The 26,112-nt window shown below is 33.3% G+C and overlaps 2 protein-coding genes and 1 pseudogene across 3 annotated transcripts; all 3 read left to right on the forward strand.

Annotated features, from left to right (window-relative positions):
- Positions 1 to 8,628: 8,628 nt before the first annotated feature.
- Positions 8,629 to 16,582, forward strand: LOC147930416 (uncharacterized). Its single transcript, XM_087476858.1, has 4 exons — positions 8,629 to 8,653; positions 8,707 to 11,162; positions 15,668 to 15,719; positions 16,314 to 16,582. The coding sequence occupies exons 1-4, from the start codon at positions 8,629 to 8,631 to the stop codon at positions 16,580 to 16,582; spliced, it is 2,802 nt and encodes a 933-aa protein (XP_087332984.1).
- A 372-nt stretch (positions 16,583 to 16,954) lies between these two features.
- On the forward strand, positions 16,955 to 19,735 carry LOC147930417 (protein TPLATE-like). The gene is made up of 9 exons (XM_087479431.1): positions 16,955 to 17,020; positions 17,114 to 17,193; positions 17,281 to 17,319; positions 17,408 to 17,465; positions 17,616 to 17,671; positions 17,752 to 17,794; positions 17,881 to 18,104; positions 18,210 to 18,332; positions 18,481 to 19,735. Exons 2-9 carry the CDS (start codon positions 17,161 to 17,163, stop codon positions 18,775 to 18,777), a joined length of 873 nt encoding a protein of 290 aa, XP_087335557.1. The 5' UTR covers positions 16,955 to 17,020; positions 17,114 to 17,160; the 3' UTR covers positions 18,778 to 19,735.
- LOC147930418 (protein TPLATE pseudogene) lies at positions 18,946 to 19,735 on the forward strand (annotated as a pseudogene). The gene has a single exon (XR_015575147.1). The product of XR_015575147.1 is annotated as a protein TPLATE pseudogene (transcript).
- Positions 19,736 to 26,112: the final 6,377 nt, after the last annotated feature.

Below are 26,112 nucleotides of genomic sequence, written 5' to 3' on the forward strand. Positions count from 1 at the left end.
TTGTGTTGTTTAATATATGACGGATTCTCTACTGTTTGAAAACTCTCATCAAACTTAAGTTGTACATTTGCAATGTTTTAGCGTCATACTTGTTTAGTTCTTTCTTACTCTTTCCAGATTCTCTTAACGCGATCTGTTTCTAAGTTGTAAAGATTACCAAAGTCAATTGCTTCTTCTTTGGTCTTTGTTTATATCTCTATGACGTCTCTCCAAGGAAGAAAAGACTCTTTAAGGTATGACTAGTTGCGCCTAAAACACTAGTCTCTTTTTCAATACTTGATCGATTCTTTAAATTAAAAGTTTGATTTTGGAAGACCTTTAAAAGACTCAGCTTGTCCATGAAACAGAGAGAAAAAACTGATGCATAAGCCTTTTAACAAAACGACATTGTACATCACGAGCACCGGGCTCACTGAACCTCACTTATCAAGTCAGGATCTTACTCGGTACATCTCTCATAAGAGGAACATAAAACAAGAAAACATAAAGCTAGCTTTGAGGGTTATTTATATATGGAGAAAAGATGTAATGTGACTATATCCTTCACTAGACATGAGCCGGGGATCCAGTCTCCGGTGTTGGATCATCACTGATGATTCATCAGCCAACATCGCCTTGTGGCCTCTCTCTAAGCGACTCTTTTCAGCAAACTTAATGCTTCCCTCATGTAGACCTAAGCTCTTCTCTTCCTCTGTCCATTCAGCTCCATAGTAATGCTCCTCTTTTGATTTCTCTCCGTCTTGCGATGGCCTCAAGAACATGCTTCCCCACTGTGGGAAATGTATAAACGCAACCGGAAGGGAACACACGACAGCCATAACACCCATTAACGATAGTCCTTCAGCTGTAAACGGATGTGAGAAAAGATAAGAAAAAGAAAAAGAACAAAGATAAGAAATCGAATGTATGTTGTTCATTGATAATTGATAATTGTATGTTGTTTATTTGTTTTTGATTTGATTGTTGTAGATTGAAGAGTGATTAATACACTTGAGCCATTTTAACACTTAAGAAAGAAACCTCAGACAAAGAAACAGAGAGAAGTTCTTTGAACACACAATCTAGGAATTAATCATTTTTCCCATTTATGAATTGCACTTCTATTTATTGTAATATGTATTAATGTTTTTATTATGTTTTGTATGTTTAAAAATTAATTAAATGCAATATTTTCTATTTTTATAAAATCTTAAATGTTTACACATTTATACCACTTCTATTCTATTTAAAATTTTTAAATTTCAAAAAAACAATATTTTCAAAAATAAGAGACCCAAAATTAGAACCTACCAATAAAAGAAAAATTTTTATCTAAGAAATCATGGGTTCTTATATTCCAAACAGTACACAATTAATTCATAAAAAATTTAAGAACTCCTCTTATATGAACCCTCCAATAAACTTGCTCTAAGTTTTTAACAAAAAAAAAAAAAAAAAAAACTTGCTCTAAGCTAGTATAGTCAACTTCCTACGCTATCACAAATATGAATTTAGTCAACGACATGTGGAAGTAAAAAGGCTTCGTAAAGCAATAAAGCATCACCGTCGTCCTTATTAATAATATATTCCACTATTTTCACACAACCATTTTTCCCCTCACATAACGTAACTAATTACGTCAAGCTAGTTTCTATTAAGTTCAATAGTTACATGAAGATGATAGTTATAATTAGGAATCTCCGTAGCGATATCAATAGTTTTGTGGACCTAAGACATCTTGCGGCTTATTCATTCACCTCTGTTAACTACTTAATTGCAATGTTTGGTCTGTTTTATGTGCATTTCAGAGTATTTTCTTTTCACTTTTGAGGAGAGCTTGCTTCAGTACTTTCACTTGAGATTGCTTCTGTAATTTCTTTGTTTCTAATTTGGCTTTTAAGTTTTCTGGTTATGATCATACTGATATTCAGGGGTGGACCTACTAAGGAAGGAGGTGGGTCACCTGACCTGGGTAAAGTAGATAAATAGTTTGTTTTTACATTTAATTACGTAAAATTTTAGTAGCACAGATGGTAAATTTTGCACTATTGACCTCCCCATACCCGAGTTTGAACCCCCATTTTGACAAATTAATATTTTTCCCCTGTAACTGACCTCCCTCAATTTTTATTCTGGGTCCGCCATTGCTGATATTTGGCTTCGAATAAATCAGGAACAAGGTTCGAGAGAAGAAGTTGAGGAAAAATGTCCTGTATGCTGTGGATCATGTAGGTGCAAGGTTTGCTCAGTCACTATGTCTGGAGTCACTTAATGTAAGGTCTGAATTGATAGTTCCTTAGCTTAAAGATTTTACATGGTTTATTATTCTTTCTTCAGATTGACACAAAGTTGTTTATATGGAGTAATTTGTTAATATGGTGCTTTGTTAATATTAATTTTCAGAAAATATTATAATTATAAATATAATCCTCTCTTTATTTATTTTCGATGCTCTTATGATTGGCCGTTTATATGGAGTAATTTTATGAGTTTTTTTCTCTTCTACATATGCCGGAAAATACTTGAATAAGTTCACATGAATGCAAAAATAATCACATGAGATTTATAAAAATGTAACAACTAAAACATTTCATTACACCCAATCTGAGACAAAAGATGTTGGGATGATATAGCTGGAGCGACAGAGAACTAATTCAAAATTAGTCTTTTGGAAAAAAAGTGGCAAACAAAAACTTGTCTCAAAGATTCAGACCTGTCTGAATTAATATTTTGGATCCCTATAGACTAGAGAGTTCTGGAAAGGGGCATTTATTATAATTCCACACTGTAAAAATATGAAGTTATTATAAACAAATCATAGAAAATAATTTATCTATATATACATTTTTCAAGTACTTTTAGCAAATAAATCTTCAAGTTGCCACCTATTTACAAGACTGCCATTAGCATTAATTATTAATTTGTTTTTCATTTAATTAATTAATATTAAGTTTCTATTTTTGAAAACAAGATTTCCCATCCTAAATAAATTTCCAAAACAATTGGAACCACTCCCTTTAACATTAAGTATTAGTTAATATTAAATTTCCAATTTTACAAAACAATATTTTCTCCATACACAAATTTCCTAAACAATCGGTCTAACCAAGAAACGAATTGATTTTCGATCTTGGAGGAGGATCATCCGTGGTCGAGATTTCTGATCTCAACGCATTGATTTCCCCCTAAAATAAATGTTCAAAATCAAATATAAAATATATCATTCAAAAAAAACTAACAGTATGATTTTTAAAGGTATCAAACATATTTACCATTCAATTTGATATCTTATTTAAAGAATAATAATAAAATATAAAAGATATTGCTTGCTCACAGATTTATTTTTATTTTGTATTACGTATTTAAAAATAATTTTTACTTTCACGGGTTTCATATGATGAGTTTTTGCGGATTAAAAATCTTTGAATATGTTGTCTGACCCGCCTAGCATGGCGGGTTTGGAATATAGAACCAACACTAAAACTATTAGTTTATCTCATATATACTATAGATTTGTAATCATAATTTTTAAAAATTAACTTATAAATTATTTAGTATACGAACTACAAAATATTACACATACTATAACACATTATTAATATTCTAAAAAAAATACATATAAAAATATACACTAACATACTATATAGGCATATACCTCTGTTTAATTATAGAAAACAAAACAAATCTAGAATTTTATATTCTATCTAATAACAAATTTAATGTAATTAGGTTATAACCTTTATAAAATGTAAGAAGAAAAAAAATTCTAAATAAATTCTAAATTAATTAGACAAAAATTTAATTAATTAAAAATTTAAAAACTAAATAAATTAAAAATTATTATTTAACATACAATAATTTATAACTTAGTCTCGCGGTTTACTGCGGGTGAAATCCTAGTTGTAATGTATTTTGTTTGTGATTTCACACTGAAATTTTAAACGAAGCCATTATTAAATTAGATAGGCATAGCGAAGTAGTATAATGTTAATGAAAGATAGTAGTTTACAATGATGACTTCGTTTAAAATTATTATGCAAAAAAATGACTTTAAATATCATTGAAACAAAGGAAGTATTAATTTTGTTATATATCTTAAGTATTTCGAAATCCTATACTCTAAATCCTAAACTTTAATAAACCTACTCAATCATGGTTACTTTTTTAATGTTATTATTTTCAATAATTGAATATTGTATTTTCTCCTTTTTTTCTTTAGATATTGTAGTAGCGGTGGCCGAAGAGATTTAGTACAATAATACCTATATATATATATATATATATATATATATATTTTAAGTACAATTTGGATTCTACCATGACCGTTTTTAAAGTAAAAAAACGTCAAAAATATGTGATAATAGATGGGTTTATCTTAAGTAAAAAAACGTCAAAAATACCATGACCAATTAATTATGAAGTCTTTGATCAGATCACTGGGGGCAGGGTGAATCAGATGGGTTTGAAGTTCAAATCTCTTACACAAAAAGAAAAAGTAATACAACGACGTATATATTATTTATATAAATGGGCCAATCTTCCAATTTGAGAGTTCATTAAATATAATAAAATTCAGTCTACAAATGGATTATGTTACTTTACCTGCTAGTACTATTCAAACATGTATGTACTTTGTAACTCTGTTTTAAAAATCGTTAGGCGTTAGTCGGGCGGTCGAAGTGGGTCTAGCGCCTAGCGAGAAAATCGGAGATTAATCGGAAACTAGTTTTAAGGTTATTTTATTAAATTAACAATAAAATAAAAATATATTATACTAAATATATGTATAATTCTGTTTATGTTAAAAGAAAAATATCAAATAAAATATAAAACTATAGTATTGTCTTTAAAATTATGGTAAACACATAAAACATCATTTTAAAAGAAAGTTTTATGATTTTTGTTAAAAGTTATACATTAGTTATTGTAAAACATCATAATCTCTTAATTTAAATGCCTAAATAACAAAAATATTTATGTTTAATTTTTATTTGGTTCTAAAAGAAAATTGGTATACACAAAATTAAGCGGAAAATAATCGGACTAAACATGCATAATCGGATAATCGATGCTAGGCAGGGACTAGTCATTAATCAAGATAGAGAGGATGGGTCTAACGATTTTGCAAGACGTAATCGGTGCTAGGCGGGGATTTTTAAAACATCGCTTGTAATGATGATTAAATTCTTTTTGTGCGGAGATCGAAGGGATATATACCAAAAGGAAGTGAGACCCACAAAACTAAGTAACAAACACATACTATAAAATTGGTCGACACATTTTTACAATTGTTTTTTTTTTTTTGGTTTTGCCAACTGGATCCATGGCCAATTTCACCCCAGTTGCCTTTAAACGATCTATAACATTTCTTTCTTTATTTTTGGGTTTTACCATCAAACATTATTTATTGATCAGTTTTATTGTCGTTTTCTTTTTAAACTGAAAAAACTCTAATTTTGTTCTTTGCCATAACAGAATGAATAAAAACTCTTAATTATTCTTAGTTATTAATAATATCAGATGTTACAAAAAAACGCTAAATCTTTTTTTGACTGACATAAAATGAGTGTAATCCTTTTTCTCTTAAAAAAATATCTATAAATATATATTATTATGGGTGAATTTGCTCACTGACCAAACTAATAAAACTATAGAAGAAAATAACCATATATTTGAAAAAATTAGGAAATTAGAATTAGGGGTAGTGAAAATTACCAATTTAGTGTTGATAGGTGGTGGTTGATGGTGGTGATGGTGGCCGGCGGAGGTGGTCGGAGTAGGTGGCCGGTGGATGTGGCCGGAGTAAGTGACCGGCGGAGGTGGCCGGCGGAGTTGTCCGCCGGAGAAGATTGCCGGAGTTGGTCGTCGGAGGAGGTCACCGGAAGAGGTCACCGGAGTTGGTCACTGGAGAAGGTCACCGGAGTTGGTCGCCAGAAAAAGTTGCCGGAGATGGTGGCCAAAGGGGGTGATTGTGGTGGCTGGAGGTGGTGATTGTGGTGGCAGGGGTGGTGGTTGTGATGGTAGAGGGTGGTGATGGTGGTTGAAGTGGTAAAGGTAAAATATGTAATTAATATAGAAAATATAGAGTATATAATGTTTATATAGTTAGTATGGTTAGGTTATCCCCAACGGGGGGATTTAGAGAGGAGTTTTAGTGGAAAAGTAAAAAAATTTAAATCAAAAAGGAAGAAAAAGAAGAAGAGCTCCTCTTAATTAGTATACTCAATTTTAGATAAGAGGCGGTGACGTGTCAGCGTAAGGTTGGGCGAAAAGTTTTATTGAGAGCAATTTTTTTTTTTGGCCCGATTGTGTTGTGTTCTTTCGCTTTCTCTCTCTCTCGCTCTCTGTCGCGAATCTCTCAATTATTTTTTTTGGCCCGATTGAACTTGGACGAGATTGTATCTGAGGAGATTGAATTCGGAGTCGAATCGATCAGAGGAGATTGAATCGACTGAAATCGGAGGAGCTTGAACCTATTGATGCTAGAGCCATCAAAGAGGCTGTTTCTTGTGGCGATGATGTGTTTGGGAGCAAATCCCAGAAGTTTCTTAGGCAATTTAGAGAGAAACTGAGTGAGAGCTTGGTGATTGAAGTGTTGCTTTTGATACAAAGACCTTCTGATGTTATCAGCTTCTTCGTTTGGGCAGGTAGGCAGATTGGTTATAAGCATACTCCTCCTGTGTATACCGCTTTGGTTGACCTGATTGTACGTGATGATGACGAAAATATTCCGGAAGAACTCTTGCAACAGATTAGAGATGATGATAAGGAAGCGTTTGGGGAAGCTCTATCATTGATGGAAGTGGAGAAAGCTTGCCAGATTTTTAAAAGGATGTGTGGCAGCAAAGATGTTCCAGATGTAGATATGTACTTCAAGCAGTATGATGATGATAGCGAGAGGCCGAATGTAGTTACATATGGAGCTTTACTGGATGGTCTAATGTGATGCTTCGTCAATCTACCAGTCCTAGTGGAATTGTTAAGTTTGAGGTATAACTAAGGGAGCTGAGAATTTAATCTTGTATTGGATGTGTTTGTTGTTGCAGGGCCGATATAAATCATTTCTCTGTCAGGTTCTTTCTTGAATTCTGAGAATAATGGTACTGTGACCAAAAGTGGTAACTTGAGTGTGTCCCTGGCTGGACAAGATGGCTGGATTGTGTTTGCAGTTCAATTGATTTTTGCTATCTGTTGTGTTTGCAGGATATGGGATTTATCCTTAGAGAAGGATGAAGAAGAAGAGGCAGAGTTCAAAGCACAGACCAAGGAGCAAGTGAACACACCTCAAGACTTGCCTTCTCAGCTTCTCTTCGTTCACCAAGTAACATTTTTACTTTAGCATCATTGCCTCGGTTTTGTTTGATCCTTGTGTTTTTCGGTAACAAGTAGGGTTTAGGGTTCTTGCTATATGATTGAGATCCTGCGGTTTTTTGATATATGTGATTGATGATTTGTGTTGTTGTGTTGTCTTAATCCGACAGGTGAGGCGCTTGCTGTGTCTCTTGATGCTTGGTGATGCAGAATGATTGATGCTGCCAGTTCTCGCTCTTTATGTATAACCATGGAGACAAGACTCTCTCTCGGATCCCAGTCTCTGCATCAAATCTCAATCAGGATTTCTCAGCGTTACTTCAAGAATCTCAGTTGAAGAAACAGTTAATGAAGCAGGAGCTCTGTGATTATGATCAGAACATATGCATGAGTGACATCACCAACAACAGTTTCCAACATCCTTGCGTCACAAAAACAGAACATTACTCGGGGGTACAAGAATCCTTTGGGATGAATGAGTTGATGCAGAAGGAGTTTTATGGGTATGATCAGAACATGTGTAGTATGGGTAACATCAATAGCAGCAGCTTTCAACATCCTTGCGTCTCAAACACAGAAGCAGTACAAGAATCTGTGAATAACTATGGGCTGGATCAGTTGATGCAGATGCAGTTTTATGGTTGTGATCAGAACATGTCTAGTATGGGTAACTCCGGGTTGATGCAGCATGAAGTTTATGGTTATGATCAGAACTTGTGTACGAGTGATATTACCGACAGAAACGTTCCAGATCCTAGTCTCTCAAACACAGTCTGAGATTTATCTGAAATCAATCAAACTGTCCAATTATGAAGCTGTCTATGCATTGCATTGGTGTCTATTTGGTAGTACGAGGACAATTAATATGTATATTGCATCAACATATAATTTTCTTTATTTGTACCTTCTTTATGAATAAGAACATTGTGTTTAGTAAGTGTTGTTCTTGGTCTATATTTTATGAAATGCAATAATTTTATAAATTTTATGAAATGTAATAATTTTATAAACATATATCTCAAATGCAATAATTTCATATTCTAATTGATTTTTTTTTTCAAAAAAAAAAAATTAATTAAGAGACTCAAAATAAGAACCCACAATTGGGAGAAAGCTTTTAATTAACAAACCCAAAGTTCTTAATCATCTCAAACTACAAAAATATATGAATAAACAATTTAAGAGCCCCTAAAATATATCCCCCCATTGGGCTTGCCCTTAGTGGGTGAATTATAAATTTTTTTTGAGTTATACAATGCAATTCCTCTATTATACAATGCAATTTTAGCTTACAGTGATGAAGAGAAACACTGGCAACAAAAGAGTCGTAACCAGTGGATGAATGAAGGGGATCGTAACACAGGTTTTTTCACGCTTGTACAAAGACAAGATTTGCTAAAAATTGGATTACCTCAGTTTTAGATGATCAAGGGAATACTTATCGAGGTGACAAGGAGATTGGCGAGCATGCTCAATCATTCTTCACAAATATTTTTTCTACTACGGGACATCATGTTGATCCTTCGGTTTTTGCTGATTTCACACCAATTGTCACTGATGAAATAAACGATGCTTTAACAAACACTTTCAGTGACCAAGAGATTTTTCAGGCCTTATGCACTATTGGTGATGATAGGGCACCTGGGCCAGATGGTTTAACAGCTAGATTTTACAAGAGGTGTTGGGATACAGTCGGACCTTATGTAATCTATGAAGTTAACAACTTCTTTAACACTTCTTGTATGCGACCAACCATCAATCATACAAACATTTGCATGATTCCAAAGATAGAAAACCCTCAGACACTCTCGGACTATCGACCAATAGCTTTATGCAATGTTCTGTATAAAATTATCTCAAAATGGCTGGTACAACGACTTAAACCTCATCTAAATGACATTGTTTCGGATGCACAAGCAGCTTTTATTCCTGGACGTCTCATTCAAGATAATGTGATGATAGCTCATGAAGTTATGCATTCTCTAAAGGTCCGGAAACGGGTTTCTCAAACATATATGGCAGTGAAGACTGATGTAAGCAAAGCATATGATCGTGTGGAATGGAATTTCCTAGAAACAACACTGAAGCTGTTTGGTTTCTGTGATAAGTGGATTAATTGGATCATGGCAACGGTATCTTCAGTTCACTATTCTGTATTGATCAATGGGGCTCCATTTGGTAACATTAAACCAATGAGAGGTATTAGACAAGGTGACCCTTTGTCACCCTACCTATTCATCCTCTGTTCGGACATTTTGAGCCATTTAATAAAATCGAGTGAAAAACAAGGGGATATCCGTGGAATAAGAATTGGTAATGATGCTCCCAGTATCACTCATCTCCAATTCGCTGATGATTCCCTCTTTTTCTGTCAAGCAAATACGCGAAATTGTCAAGCTCTGAAAGATGTTTTTGACATTTACGAATACTACTCTGGCCAAAAAATCAATACTTCTAAGTCGATGATAACTTTTGGTAGTCGAGTGTATGGAGCAACACAAACACGTTTAAAGGCAATCCTAGACATTCCAAATCACGGTGGTGGAGGTAAATATCTCGGCTTACCAGAGCAGTTTGGTAGGAAGAAAAAAGAAATGTTTGAATATATTGTTGACCGAGTTAAAAAACGAACCTCAAGTTGGACAGCAAAGAAACTTTCTCCTGCAGGCAAAGAAATCATGCTCAAATCAGTAGCCCTTTCTATGCCGGTATACGCCATGTCCTGTTTCAAGCTACCGGTAGGGATCACTACTGAAATTGAAACGCTGTTAATGAACTATTGGTGGGAAAGGAACTCAAATAAACGGAGTATTCCATGGATTGCTTGGAAAAAACTTCAAGTTCCAAAATCAGAAGGAGGGTTGGGATTCCGAGACTTAGCTAAATTCAACGACGCTCTTTTAGCAAAACAAGCTTGGCGCCTTATTCAGTTCCCTAACTCCTTGTTTGCCCGTATCATGAAAAGCCGTTACTACAAGGACGATACACTACTAGACGCTCAACCAAGGAAGAACCAATCTTATGGCTGGTCCTCAATTTTGATAGGCTTAGACCTTTTAAAAAAAGGCATTCGCTATATTGTGGGTGATGGAAAATCGATACGTTTAGGTGTTGACAACACTATTGCTGATAATCCTCCTCGTCCGATCCAATGTTTGAATCCGCAATCTACTACAACACTTGACCATTTTATTATTAAATCGGGAAACTCACGAGCGTGGGACAATCAGAAACTTTCCACACAGGTTCCGCAGGCAGAACATACACTAATTCGAGACATCCATCTGTCTCAAACTGAAAAACAGGACAAACTTATCTGGCAATATACCTGCTCTGGTGCATATACAGTTAAATCTGGATATTGGTTCATTACACACTATCCGTTTGATCCTGGTGTACAACTGGATATACCTCATGGCTCAGTGGAACTCAAGAATAAGATATGGAAGTTACAGATTATACCAAAAATTAAACACTTCCTATGGCGTATAGTTTCAAAGGCTTTACCAACAACAACAAGATTGAGAACAAGGGGTATGAATATTGATTCTATCTGTCAAAGATGTCACCAATCTGATGAGACAATAGAACATGCACTTTTCTTATGTCCTTTTGCCCATATGGCATGGAGACTCTCAAACACTTCTTTATTGAATCTAAATCAATTACCATCTACTGCAGAGGAAATCATTTCCCATATGATATTTCAATCATCACAAACCATTAACATTTTTGACTCACTTCTACCCTTCAATCTACTTTGGCGTATATGGAAAGCTAGGAACAATTTGGTTTTCAACAACTTTCGAGAGAGTGCATCTAAAACAGTTTTGCTCGCTAAATCTGAATGCAAGGAATGGATTAGTACTTTCGTAATTACATCACCGAGTCAGTGTCTAACCCAAAGAGTAATCAACGTCTCATGGCGACCACCGACACATCCATTTATCAAGTGTAACTTTGATGCAGGCTTTAATAATCAAACACATCAAACCATTTGTGGTTGGATATTCCGAGACCATCAAGGCGAATCTCTGACATGGGGAGCTTCTAGACTACATAATGCAGGTTCTGCCTTAGAAGCTGAAACCAAAGGACTATTAGCGGCACTACAGCAGGCTTGGTGCAAGGGCTACCAAAATATCATTTTTGAAGGAGATTGTAATGACTTAATTAAATTAGTTAATGGTCAACATTCAAATGCTTCATTGACAAACCTATTGGAAGATATTCATCTCTGGACTTCAAAACTCAAAAATGTATTTTTTACCTTCACAAAGAGAGAATGTAATACTGTAGCTCATGCTCTAGCTAAATATGGCTGTATTGACAAAATTTATTATGCTGATTCTGTATTGAAGCCACCATGGCTAGCCCAAACTCTATGTAACGATCATGTTTAATCAATATATATTTCTTTGAGAAAAAAAAAAAAAAAAATATCCCCTAAAAAAATGGGTACCGTTGCAAAAACGAGTAGTGTACTTTACATTGTTCACGATGCAAATTGTTCGTCCTAGACTCCTAGTTGAGAGATCTTTGTCCTCGCGGCTCTACACTCCACGTGGCTACTACTACTTACTTTTAAAGTTGCATCTTTTATTCTTTTTATTAGGTTTTGAACCCACGCTAGGCGTGGGTTTATTTGATATATTTTGGTGCAAATTATATATGATTGATAACAGTTATGTAATGTTATCTTATAGAAAAATTTAAATTACTATTAAGGCCAAACTTTTATTTCCGATATACCAAAATTTTTGAAAAAGTAAAAATCAGTTGTGCTAAAAAATTAAATCTGATCAAAAAAGTCATGGATTTAACTGGACGTCCAAGAGAGGCGGATCGTACATTCGAACTGGTGACCTTGCATATACTAAACCATTTTTTTTACGGCTAGACAAACGAAACTTTTTTTTAATCATGAATTAATCTTGTTTTCTCATATTTAATTGACAACCACCATCTATGTTTTTGTGTTTTTTTCCATTGTTTTCTTATTTTTCATATTCTTTCTCGTCATTTTTATTGTCAAAATTTCATGATAATTGTCATTATTACTTTTACCATCCGATTCTTTGTTATACTCTTCTTCTTCCTCTTCCTCATCTACTTTCTCACATTCTTCCACTTAATAACTTGTTAACCCATTAAACTCTAAGACCAAAATCATTGCCTATTTTCTCATAAAATTTCATTGAACAGCATAGTCACCACATGCACTCAATTATTGATATTTTCATCTGTATACTTACTCGGTTTTAGATCTACATGTATTGAAACTTCTTAAACCAAAATCTTAATAATATAAAATTACAAATTACTTGCAGAGAAAGTAATATGAACACATGTATAGCTAATAAAAAGTGTGTTCGTCATCGATCCTTTTTCTTTAAACCTAAAAAATTAATTCAAACAACATCAAATCAAGGGTCTTGCAACGTCAATCCTTCAAGCTTGCTGCTCATTCGTAGTAAGAAGCATATTAGTCTTATTTATAGTAGTTCTCAGCCATCGTCTATATATTTGATAGCCAATGTGGGACGTTGTACATACACTTATTTATAAGTTTTTTAATATAAAAATTTTACATAATTTCAAAAATGTTAAATATTGAGATATCTGATTTCGATTGGTCGTTTTAAAAATTATAATATATAAAATCCTGTAGATTTTGAAAATGTTAATCAGTGACATATTGAATCCCGATAGGTTGTTTAAAATCCTAAGTGGACGCCGTAAGGAGCTTATAGCTCCAATTTTTATTAGTATAGATAATTAAAATATCTTAAACTTTTAAAATTTTAAAATTTGGAAGCATGATAAATCAAGTTTCCTGCTCATTCATAGTTGAAAGCATATTAGTCTTATTTATAATTGTTCTCAGCCATTGTCTAAAACATTTCTAGCCATGTGGGACGTTGTACATTCACTTATTTATAAGAATTTTTATATAAAAATTTTACATAATTTCAAAAATGTTAAATATTGAGATGTCTGATCCCGATTGGTTATTAAAAAAATTCTGAATAATTATAATTTTAAACTTTTAAAATTTTAAAATTTGGACGCTTGGTAAATCAAGCTTCCTGCTCATTCATAGTTGAAAGCATATTAGTCTTATTTATAATGGTTCTTAGCCATTGTCTAAAAAAATTCTAGCCGATGTGGGACGTTGTACATTCACTTATTTATAAGTATGTTTATATAAAAATTTTACATAATTTCAAAAATATTTAATATTAAGATGTCTGATCCTGATTGGTTTTAAAAAAAATCTGAATATACAAAATCCTAGAAATTTTTTAAAAAATGTTAATTAACGACATGTCTAATCCCTATTAGTTGTTTTAAATCCCATGTGGACGCCTTAATGAGCTTATAGCTCCTACTTTTTAAAAATTATAATATTTAAAAACTTTTTAAAAGTTAAGAACTTTTAAAAGTTTCAATATTTATAATATTTAAACTTTTAAAAATTTTAAAAATTATAATATTTTTTTGAAACTTTTTAAAGTTTTAGTTTGATCAAATAAAAAACCGGATCCAACCGAATAATTTTTAAACTTGGACGCTTGATAAATCAAGCTTTCCTGCTCATTCGTTATTGGAAACATATTGATCTTATTTATACTGGTTCTGAACCATTGTCTAAAACTTTTCTAGCTGATGTGGGATATTGTGCATAGTTCTTTTATTTCCATAAATTTAAAATTTTCCTTTTTCTAAAAAATTCTAGAAATTTAAAAAAATGTTAATGAATGACATGTCAAATCTTTATAGGTTGTTTTAAAGTAATGCTTAATATAGAAAATTTTAGAAATTTAAAAAAATGTTAATGAGTGATATGTCTTATTACAATTGGAGGTTTTAAATCCTAGTTGGACAGTCTTAGAAGCTTATAGCTTCTACTTTTTATTAGTATAGATTATTATTACTGAAATTGTAAATTCTGTAGAAAAACCAAATGTTTTGTTGCATTAGCATATAGATATATTATAATTTATTTAAATCGAATTCTTGTTATTATAATTTAAAATGAAGTGGCACTAATTAAAAAAACGCTAATTTCTTATCAAGAAGGGCATAAGAATGGAGTTTAATATAAGATTTCGTAAGTTTCTGTTCTTCAGTTTCTCTGACAAGTTAACTGGAAAAACAAATGATGAATTATAGTTTTAATTAATATATCAGTTTTGTAAAAATAATAATTAATACTAATTAATTTTTATATTAACATATCAGCTTTGTCCCAAAAAAGTGCACAAGTTGACATGACATCTCCTTTATATTTCTGTAAACCTTTTTCATATATTTTAATTACTGTTTGCTCTTCATAAATTATCATTATCATTTTAATCTATGTAATAGCAAACCCCCAACTGCATGTACGAAGAGTAACATTTTGCAATTGTCAACATTACTACAAATCTATAGATGTATTTAGAATTCGTCTATGAGGAAGTTATATATTTCATTCAATAAATTGGTTGGAAAATTTTATAGTCAAAGAAAAACCATTAATAGCTGGAGATTTACACTACATTGTCAATACATATGTTTCTTAATTTAAAAACAACTAGGATATATCCCGTGCTTAAAGCACAAGTCAACATTTTAAAAAAGTTTATAATATAATAATAAAAATTATTGTTTTATTTTTTAAAAATTATTTTGTTTGAGATAATATTTATTTTTTATTGTTATGTAAATATATTAGTCTATTTGAATACTAATTATTTTAGAATATTATAGTATTTTATTTTTGACGTATTATTACAGTTTTATATTATTTATTTGTTGTATTTGCATCATATTTTGTGAAATATAAAATAGTAATTTTAATATTATAATTATGAGTAAATAAAAATTATTAATTTATCATCTATATAAATTTAGTTTTACCAACCCGCCAATGTGAAAATTAAAACACACATTCTCATACATTGAGTAATATATCTTCGTTTAAAAAAATTCAAATCACAACATATGCAGAAAATAATATGCATTTATTAAGGGAAATTACCTAGAATATTACATAAAAGTAGGTTTATTACTAGAATAACACGTTGAGATTTTCGACTTACTCAAATAACACATAAAAGTTTGCAAATTACTTCTATACCTGAGTTGTGTGTTTTATTACGTTTTATGCCATTTATAATTAAATTTGGTTGAAAAAAAAATTGAGATTTTATGCTTTTGATCTTGAGATCTGAAACACAACAAACTTGAATGATCGATTTGTGTTTTTTTGGATTCTCTTAAATTTGGGTGGGCAAAAACATCATATTGATTCCTTCTAATTTGATTCACTTTCTCTCTCGAGAACAAAGTTTTAGATCTAGTTTTTATTTTGTCTGAGTTATCGGAGAAGATATTATCGGTGAGTTCGAGAATCGGTGAGTTCACCGGAGAAGAAATTATCGGTGAGTTCGATAATCGTAACTAGCGGTAGATTGAAAAGCCCCGCTGGTACAGTTCCGTTGAGAAGATTCTTGACGATTCTAATTTTGTTTAAGGACTTGTATTTACCAAGCTCTTCTGGGATTGGACCGAAGAAGAAGTTGTTAGAGAGTATCAACATCTCTAGCTTATAGCCTCTGCATAAATCCATGGGGATAAGTCCGGTGAGGTGGTTGTAAGAGATATCAAGCTTTTTCAGATTCCCGTTCCGGCCAAGATTCGTCTCTGTTCTTGAACTGCTCAAGTCTTCTGCTATTGACCGTACGTTATCTCTCTCTTCAAATCCCAAATTTGGAGTTTTTTTCTTTTCCTTTGCTGCCAATTTCTAAATTTTGATGGAATTTGATAAGCTATTCAACATTTTGCCGCTTGGATTCGAATAGTTTACTCGTATACTTTGATGTAAAAGCAATCATCTTTACGATATATTGATCTACTAGCTGATCTCCTTAATTACTCTTAATTTTGATTTTTTTGGAGGAGATTGAATTGTATACTTCTTTGAAGCTAAAAAGTGTCAGTTTTTACTGAACTCCGATTGTTTTCATGGTTTTCAGGATACACAAAGGAAAGAAGTAGTATTGTGGTGATTGGGCTTAGTATTCACACAGCTCCTGTTGAGATGCGTGAGAAGCTTGCTATTCCTGAAGCTGAATGGCCACGAGCTATCGCTGAGTTATGCGGTTTGAATCATATCGAAGAAGCTGCTGTTCTCAGTACTTGCAACCGCATAGAGATTTATGTCTTGGCTCTCTCTCAGCAGCGTGGTGTCAAAGAAGTTACTGAGTGGATGTCTAAGGTCTTTGCCTTTTATTACAATGCTTAAATCTCACTCGGTCATTAAGAATGCACTTTTCATTATCTGTGACAACAACCCCCATCTGATGATTTCTCTGTCATATGTTCTCATCACTATATTACAATCTCAATAGCAAATGCTGACGTTTGTTATGTTTTTTGCAAGACGAGTGGGATCCCAGTTTCGGATATAACAAGGACGTCACACAACATATATTCAAAGTCTCAGCTGGTTTGGACTCTCTTGTACTAGGAGAAGGTCTGAGACTTGCACAGGTTAACCAAGTTGTTAAAATAGGTTGCTCTTGCACAAATGGAATACCAATTACCACGATTAACTAGAATGTGGACTCACCTTGATAAACGTATCTTGCGTACTCAAGTAAGTAAAATATATACTTCTGCAGTTCTAAGTCTCTTTTGCCTCTGCTCCTTGTGTCATTTGTCAAAAATGGTGTGTGGCATGGTTTGTGATGAGTTGATTTCTTAGGTTCTATCTTTGTTTAGGTTTTTCTGTATTGGTCCATTAAGATAAAAGTGTATTTCTCTGAAATTTCAGATGGAGACGGTCGTGTTTCCGGTAATGATGCTACTAAGTTCTTCGCGATGTCAAAGCTTTCTCGCCAGGAACTCAAACAGGTATATTATTACTCATTCGATTAGTTTTCTTAAGATTTCATGAATCGAAAACACTTGTGAGAATATGAATTGGATTCGAAGCGACAGGGATTTCTGGGTTTGGTGGAGTTCATCATTGCGATGAAGGTATGATGATTGTGTGAGATTTATATATCTTACTGAGTCAATTTGAAGTCTAAATTTCTTAATTATTTGACTATTTTGTTGCTCTCAGCTCGTCTCATTGGCACAGGAAGGACATGAAATTACTTCAGATCTTCTCAAAGGCTCAAGTAAGTGGCCAGTTACATCTTGAAAATTTCTGATTAAAGAGGTTCTGATGGTTGAATACAGTATAGTCTTATTAGATATTGCAATTAGGTTGGATTTTTAATCAGAAATTGACTAATCTGAATCTTTTTTTTTTTTTTTTTTGGTTCTAGTTGACATGAAGAGTGTGGATTTTTCAGTGTTGGAAGGACTGGAAAACGTTGTATCTGTGAGACTCCTTGTTTTTAAGATCTTTTCAGGATTTGCTTTTCCTAATCTAAGAATTTGTCTTAACTGTTTTGCTTACAGAAGCAGAAAGCGTCAAAAACAAATGTGGATATTGAAGACAATGGTTAATTAGCATTCTATGTTTTGTTTCATTCAATATGATATATTTTTATTTTGTAAAAAATGTTGATTTTCTGGCTAAACTTGCAGTAGTTACTCAGCCACAAGTCACGGCAAAAGCTCACAAGGCCATTCTAGAGCTTTGGAGGCCAAAGCCCACCGAATTAACTCTCTTCCTTACGAAAGGGGTCGACTCGACTTCTATTAAGGTTCCTCCCACAGCATATCCTTTGACTGGAAGTAGTGATCCTTGCTATATAGAAGCTTACCATTTAGCAGATACAAATGATGGAAGGGTCACTTTGCACTTAAAGGTTGGTATCTATTCTAGTGTGTCATCCTGCATTTTTACTTGATTATAGTTTAGTTAGTAGAGTTTAGCGTTTCAACATATTCTTATGCTTTATGTTACCTTTCAGATAATTAATTTGACAGAACTTGAACTCAATTGTGTGGATATACGGGTTGGATTGTCTGGTGCCCTATACTTCATGGATGGTTCTCCTCAAGCAGTGCGGCAGCTGCGTAATCTTGTCTCACAGGTTGGATTTTAGTATTCATTGCTTATATATTTCCATCTCATTACAGTTCTCTAATATCTAAGGTTTTGCCAGTTTTAAAACAATTTATGTTCTTACAGATCAATCGGTTTAGCTGTCTTATCAACCACTCTGTGCTTTACTCTTGTAGGATCCTGTACAATGCAGTGTCACCGTTGGTGTGTCCCAATTTGAAAGATGTGATTTCTGGGCTCAAGTCCTTTACTATCCATTCTGTGGTGCTAGAGGAGATTATGACGGTGACTACCTAGAGGAGGATCCACAGATTATGAAGCAGAAGAGAGGTTCAAAAGCAGAACTCGGAGAGCCTGTGATCGTAAGATGTCAGCCTTACAAGATTCCACTGACTGAGCTTCTTCTCCCGCACAAAATCTCACCGATCGAGTTCTTTCGTTTGTGGCCTAGCTTGCCAGCTGTTGCAGAGTAAACTGGCACATATATGTATGAAGGAAGCGGCTTCATGGCAACAGCTGCACAACAGTATGGTGCTTCACCATTTTTAAGCGGACTCAAATCATTGTCATGCCATTTCACAGAGTCTGTTCCCACACCATACGCACAGTTGCTGGCTTTTAGGTGATTCATTAGTTTCAGCATGGTCTTATTATCCTTCATGTCCCTTAACTGGATTGATGGTCTAATAAACGCTAACGTGATGTCACTACAACTTTGTTACGCTGCAAAAACGTGGCATGGAGGTTTTGTGGGCATGATGATCTTCGGGGCTAGTGAAGTGAGCAGAAACATGGATCTGGGTGACGAGACAACCACCATGATGTGCAAGTTCGTGGTTAGAGCCTCAAAAGCATCAATCACAAAGCAAATAGAGTCGGATCTCTAGGGATGGTGTGATGATCTAACTGACGGGGGCGTTGAGTACATGCCGGAGGACGAAGTGAAGGCAACCGCGGCCGAGAAGCTGAAGATCTCCATGGAGAGGATAACTTTGTTGATGGCTGCTCAGCCGAAGAAGACTCCGAAGACAGAGGAGGAATCAGAAAACGAAGAAGAAGAAGAAGAAGAAGACGATGATGAAGACGAACAAGAGAAAAAGGAGAAAGAGGAGGGGAAGGACAAAGAAGAGAAGAAGAAAAAAGAGAAGGAAAAAGGAACACTGTCTAAGCTGACAGCAGAAGAAACAGAGCACATGGCAATTCAGGCTGCAGTGCTCCAAGAGTGGCACATCTTGTGTAAAGATAGAAAATATACAAAAGTTAACTGAGAGAGATTACTGTTAAGAGATGATGAAGAAGAGGATTGGTGTGTGAGTGTGTATTTATAGGTGCGGCAACGTTTTGTTGTGTGTCCGTCCGTTAATTTGAATAATTGGGATAATGATGTGACTTTTTTTGACTTGTTAATGATACTATATATGGATTTCGTGATTTTTGCTTCTCAGTTTATATATGTATCTGAAAATGACACAAATCAAAGAATAGTTTATTGTTGTGTCTTCTTACACTCGTTTGGTATCGTTCAGTCTTTGTCCCGACCCATCCACAGATTATTATTAGTCTGTAACGATCATCTTCTTCCTTTTTCTTTTTGGGAGAGTTACTATAATATTACTAGAAAAAAAAAGAGTTGTAACAAGATGGAGGAACTGACATTTGTTTGGTTGTAATTAATAGAATTTTTGGGTGAATGTGAGGTTTTATGTACAACTAGATCCACTTAGGTACAACTGAGAAAATTTCAGTATAACTTGAACTACTTGGTGCAACTGTACTAGAGCTATTAAATAAGTTTAAATATAGATCATGTGAAAACGGAAAAAATATATTTTTGGTGGCGGATATTCATTTAAAATCATCACACGTGTGGTAAAATGAACCAAAGACAACAGGATATTAGTAAAAAATTATTTGGTATACACATAATTATACATAGTTGTCCAGTTGTACTCTCATATTCATAGTTGAACTTTTGCATTTTTTCCGTAATTCCAGTTGGACTATAATATAAATTATTAATTAGCAGTTGGCCACAAGATTTATCACTATTAATTAGCATATACAAGAATTTCATAACACAATGTTCATAAGAACTTGGGTCTAACCTCTTTTGCTTCATTTGAGGTGATCACTTACTAAGTCTTCCTTATACTTTAAAGAGTGTTTTATGTGAAAACGATAGTATATATTAGAAAGTGATAAATTCTTGTATTGTTGATTAAACATGGTTCTTTAATAGTTCAATATGTTTTAGAAATTCTTATAAACCTTAATTATCATTTTCATATTTTAAATATAAATGCAAATCTAAATATATATTTAGTTGTACCTAGTTGAACTGAGTATTATATATTTATGTTATCTAAATATTACCCTCCATAGTTAAAATGTAATTTTGTATGGTTATTGATCATTACCTCTCGAAAATATGATAAATAAACAATTACGAATTACATAGGTTGTTCTAGTAACATCTCTTACTTTTTCTAGTAACATCTCTTACTTGTTCCATTTCCGGTGAACAACAACGACAATATTAGCTAGGGTTATAGAATAAGATATGTTGAAGATGACTACAAAATTACAATAATATTGTTCATTAAAACGGATTTATGGACCTACACTAAGCAAAAGAATGTTATGTACGTACTCTAATCTCAAGAACATTATGTACGTATGCGTTCATATGTACGTACACGTTTATATGTACGTAAACGTTCGATTTTAGGTTTAATGAACCCGAAATTACCAGAATATCCTCGTCTTCTACCTCTAACATACGACTGAAAACCCTAATTTTCCCTGCCTCACTTTATTTTTTCACGACTTATGTCTATTTTTTTGGTTTCACTTGTGGGTTTTTTACTCAACTATTATAGATTTTCATCTCAACATCTGATTTCTAAATTAAAAACCTATAAAAAGTGAGTTATATAGATTTTCGAACAGATATCTAGCTCTTCCATGGATGAACCCAGAGGAAAGATTAACGAAACAGAGTAGGAAAAAGATGTTTGCTCCGGCCGACAAACAGAATACGATTGATGAATCTGCTACAAACGTTATTACATGAACACCATAGATCAGAAGAACAGCAAACGTGTTTAGATCTACCTCCAATAAGTCTATCGCAACGCTAGACTGTCTTTGACAGCTCAAACAAATTCGTGTTATTCTAGTAAGACTTTACAGCTGTCAAAAATGCTTACTAAATCTACCACGGACAAGAAACCTACCATCACACTCCGAAAACTATTTCAAAAAAACAAACAAGTATACCAAAAATATCTGAAACGAGAGAAGGCTGTTGAATAAATCTGTCGCAACAGGCCATTAGTCTACCATAAATATCTTTTGGGTCATATTGACTGTTGAAGGTGTACATCAGATATTTTTGGTACACTTAGTTTTTGATACACATATACGTCCACCGATAAGTGTACCAACACTACAACTAAGTGTACCATCTACGTCGACGGCAAAGTGTACCAGCACTACAACTAAGTGTACCAAAAATATCTGACGTACACCTTTAATCAGTCCACGTGTATAAATCTACCATCAAAGGATCGGTAGACTTAATCCCAACTTCCAATTTTTTTTTTTTTTTCTAATGGCATTAACCCTAATTACGTTTTTTCCCAACACTAGTTTCAGGGGTAGTATAGGTACAATAGGTTAGTCTAGTAATAACAAACAATTGTATGTTACTTTTGTAATAAGGAAGCTTTTATTTAATATTCTAGTAACTCACCCTTTTATTAATTATAAGTATTATATGAAAGTTCTAAACAGTTTGTAAATAAAATAAAAATAAAGATGATAGGAGAATCATAATTTGAAATCTTAACAAAATCTGAATGAATTAAGTTATTTAAAATAATTGTATTGTATACTTGGATATAAAATCTTAGTTTTTTAAATTCTGATTGGTTTATATATATATATATATATATTTTTAAATAATTAGTAATTTCGTCTATAATTTATTAGAGAGAGAAAATATTTTTTTAGATTTTTTAGATTTTTTAATATTTGATATGTGAGTGTTTTTTTATTTTTAATTTAATTATATTTATTTAAATTAGTTAATTAAGCTTAATTAATGTTTTCTAATAGTAATTGAATGTAATTTTTTACACATTTTAAAGTTAGTTTCATATTTGTACTTCTCAATTAATATAGTAGGATTACGAAGTATACAAATCCAGGACTTAAGTTGCTGTTTAAACCTTATTTTGTTCACCGGATGGAGACAACCATGAAAAACGGTTAAACTAATTGTAAACCATGGTTTTCATGCTTTTGCTAAAGAGAGTCAAACGAAACATAATACTAGTGTTGGGTCTTTAATTATAGTAGTCAATAGTATTATTATTATAGTAGTCACGTTTGCATTCACGTTTTTGATATGAATCATATGATATCCATGCCAATTTGTGCTTTCCTTCAGTATATGAATTTAGTTTTTTTTTATTCAGTAAGTAAATTAGTTGAAGCGACGCTAAGTTTGGTTTGGTTCATGATGTGGTACATTTGGATTTTTTTTTTTTTGTCAACCAAACATTAATTTAAAACAAAACTCTAAGATTGGTTGCCCAAACTGGAGGAAACGAGTTTACAAAAGTAATTGCGGAATGTAAAGATCTTGATGATCGAGCAAGGCAGTCTGCCCGAACATTGGTCGTGCGCGGGATCTTCGTTAGCTGGAAGGAAGGATAGGAAGAGCGAAGCAGGTTGAACTCATCCAATAAATTGGAGAAAGCTGGCCAATCATCCGGGCATTGCACCATTGACACTAATTCGGCACAATCTGACTCGAAGGACTGACAATCAATACCTGACTCCGAAAGGGAGGCCATCGCCCATAACAACGCCTGCAACTCCGAATGTAAGGGTGAAGGACCGCGCCGTTGACTTTGTGCTCCTAATAAAAGCGTTTTATCCTCACTATTGCAAAACCACCAACCTAAACCCTCTAAAGGGTCTGATGCCTTCCAAGATCCATCAACCTGACACCGAGGTACCGAAACCGGGATCTCTAAAGGTAAAGAATCCTGAGGGGCCGCATTGAAAGATCTGGCCTCCTCCCATAACAACATATCAACCTGGGCCTGATTAATAACCTCAACCGGCTCAGCCTCACAATCCTGAAAAACTTTTTTATTTCTATCCTTCTAAATTGACCAAACTACCCATGTAAATTTCAATCTTAAATCCGAATCAATCGGCGCCTGCCAAAACAGGAAATCTAAATTCAAATAAATAGAGCCATAGGGGAAACCCTCGCTGTCCGGGGCTAGGGGGAACAAGTCCCAAATGTGACGTGATCGGAAACACTCAAAGAGTGCATGATTAATAGTCTCCGCCTCCAAACCACATCTAATACAGAGAGTAGCACACCGGACCCCCGGTGGGCCAAACATTCCATCACAGGAACATAGCCGGAGGCCAGTTGCCAAAAAAAATGCTGGATCTTCGGGGGAACCTTAAGTTCCCAAGCCTGAGCCTTAAGAGCCGTGCACGTCGGTCCGTACTCCTCCTCCTTAATTAATTCACGTGTAATCGGTAGCCAGATTTGACCGAATACCGTCCTGATCGAGAATAATGCCAAATTAATTTATCTGGTTTACCAGATTTACTTATTTCCATCGAAAGTATGATCTGAATATCCCCGGGATCCATGTATTCTTCTAGAATTGGCAGATGCCACTCCTTCGTGAAAGGATTAATCAGATGGTTGACCATAAGGTTTGGATGTAAAAAACGTCCTCGACCATTAGCCGGTCTCGGCTGGATATCCAGTATCCACGGATCTCGCCACACCGATACGTTACAACCCGACCCTATCGCCCATCGTGCTCCCTGTTCCACTAACCCCTTAGTTGAGAAAATACTCCTCCAAGAAAACGAGGGGGAATACGGCTTCTTAGCCTGAAGGGGATGTTTATTTCGAAAATATCTACCTCGCATGACCCGCGCCATCAGGGATGATGGATAATGAATTAACCGCCAATATTGTTTAGCCAACATTGTGTCATTGAATTGTTCCAGAGCCCGGAAACCCAAACCGCCTTCACCTTTATCCTTACATAACTTGTCCCAAGTGACCCAATGTAAACTTCTCTCCTTATCATTAGATTTCCACCAAAACTTTGAGATGGCACCAGTTAATTTAGACGTTAGGTTTGTTGGCAATTTGTAACAAGACATAACATGGGTGGGGAGTGCCAACGCCACCGATTTAATCATAACTTCCTTTCCACCTTTCGATAAATGCTTTGCAGACCAACTATTCACACGATCATCCAATCGCTCATTAACGTAATTAAAAACCTTGTTTCTCGATCCCTGTAGATTTTCAGGAATACCCTAATACGAACCCATACCACCTTCCTTGGAAATGCCCATAACAGATTGTAATTGAGCCCTAAGCTCTGGGAGTACTTTTTTGCCAAACATAATGGATGATTTATCCAAATTAACCTCCTGTCCCGAAGTTTTTGTTTGGATTTTAATTCTGTATAAATATATATGTATTATAAACAAAAATATATATTTCTAATAAAATATTCGTTTTAATATATTTATATATCTACTGAATATAGAGAACTTGTGTTTAACGGAAATCAAATTATTTTGACTTTTTTAATTGTGAAAATAACAGAAAACATATTTGAAAAGAAATTCAAAAATAAAGGATTGTATTTATACTAGTATTTTTGCAGCAACTTTTGACAAAAATTTCATTTTGGAAACAATTAGCATTCAATGCATTAACTTTAATATTAGTTACCAAATATTACAAAATTAATTATAGGTAAGATTTTTAAAAATAAGGAAATCTTTCTACCTCATTCAAACATAAATATATGATTCTCTTTCATTTTTATTTGAATTTATATTTAAATTATCTTGAATTATTCTATAATACATCTATACATACATTTTTGGAGATATTTAGCAAATAAATCCTGAAGTTAGAACCTATTTACAAGCATGTCATTGTCATTAAATAATTAATTTAATAAACAAATTAATTTTATCTATATTTGATTTTTTTTATAGAAACTAAGTGTTTAAAAGGTAACAAACATAATTGCAAATGTATACAGATTTTATTTCCTTATTTTTTAAGAAGGTGAATGATTTGATAAAAAGTGACTTTTAGCCTTACATACTATATTTTACTTTAATGGGTTTCATATGATGAGTTTTTGTAGATTAAAAAAATCTTTGAACATGTTGCGTGATCCGCCTAGCATGACGGGTTTGGACTATAGAACCAACACTAAAACTATTAGTTTATTTCATATACTATAGATTTGTAGTCATAGTTTGAAAAATTAACTTATAGATTATTTAGTATATGAATTACAAAATATTACACATACTACAACACATTCTAAATATTTCAAAAAAAAAAAAAAATTGTATACACATAAAAATATACACTAACATACAATATATGCATATACCTCTGTTTAATTATAGAAAACAAAACTAAGTATTTTAAAATTTTATATTCTATCTAATAACAAATTTAATGTAATTAGGTTCTAAAATGTATAAAATGTAAGAAGAAGAAAAAACATTCTAAACAAACTTATAAATTAATTAGATAAAATTTCATTAATTTGGGATTTAAAATCTAAATAAATTAAATTTATTATTTAAAGTACAATAATTTATAATTTAGCCCTGCGATGTACCGCGGGTGAAAACCTAGTTTAGTTAATAAAAATTGTGATTTTTTCCTACATATGATGTAATACAAAAATTTAAAAACGGATATTTATTACTCAATA

This window comes from Camelina sativa, chromosome 12, assembly GCF_030686135.1.
Source record: "Camelina sativa cultivar CO46 ecotype springtype chromosome 12, ASM3068613v1".
Lineage (NCBI taxonomy): Eukaryota > Viridiplantae > Streptophyta > Magnoliopsida > Brassicales > Brassicaceae > Camelina > Camelina sativa.

Coding starts and splice junctions, on each gene's coding strand:
- LOC147930416 (XM_087476858.1), top strand. CDS start 8,629: ATGAATGAAGGGGATCGTAACACAG. Junction 8,654..8,706: donor TGAAGGGGATCGTAACACAG/GTTTTTTCACGC, acceptor GGATTACCTCAG/TTTTAGATGATCAAGGGAAT. Junction 15,720..16,313: donor CACCGGAGAAGAAATTATCG/GTGAGTTCGATA, acceptor CATGGTTTTCAG/GATACACAAAGGAAAGAAGT.
- LOC147930417 (XM_087479431.1), top strand. CDS start 17,161: ATGTCAAAGCTTTCTCGCCAGGAACTCAAACAG. Junction 17,466..17,615: donor AGATCTTCTCAAAGGCTCAA/GTAAGTGGCCAG, acceptor TTTTGGTTCTAG/TTGACATGAAGAGTGTGGAT. Junction 18,105..18,209: donor GGGTCACTTTGCACTTAAAG/GTTGGTATCTAT, acceptor GTTACCTTTCAG/ATAATTAATTTGACAGAACT.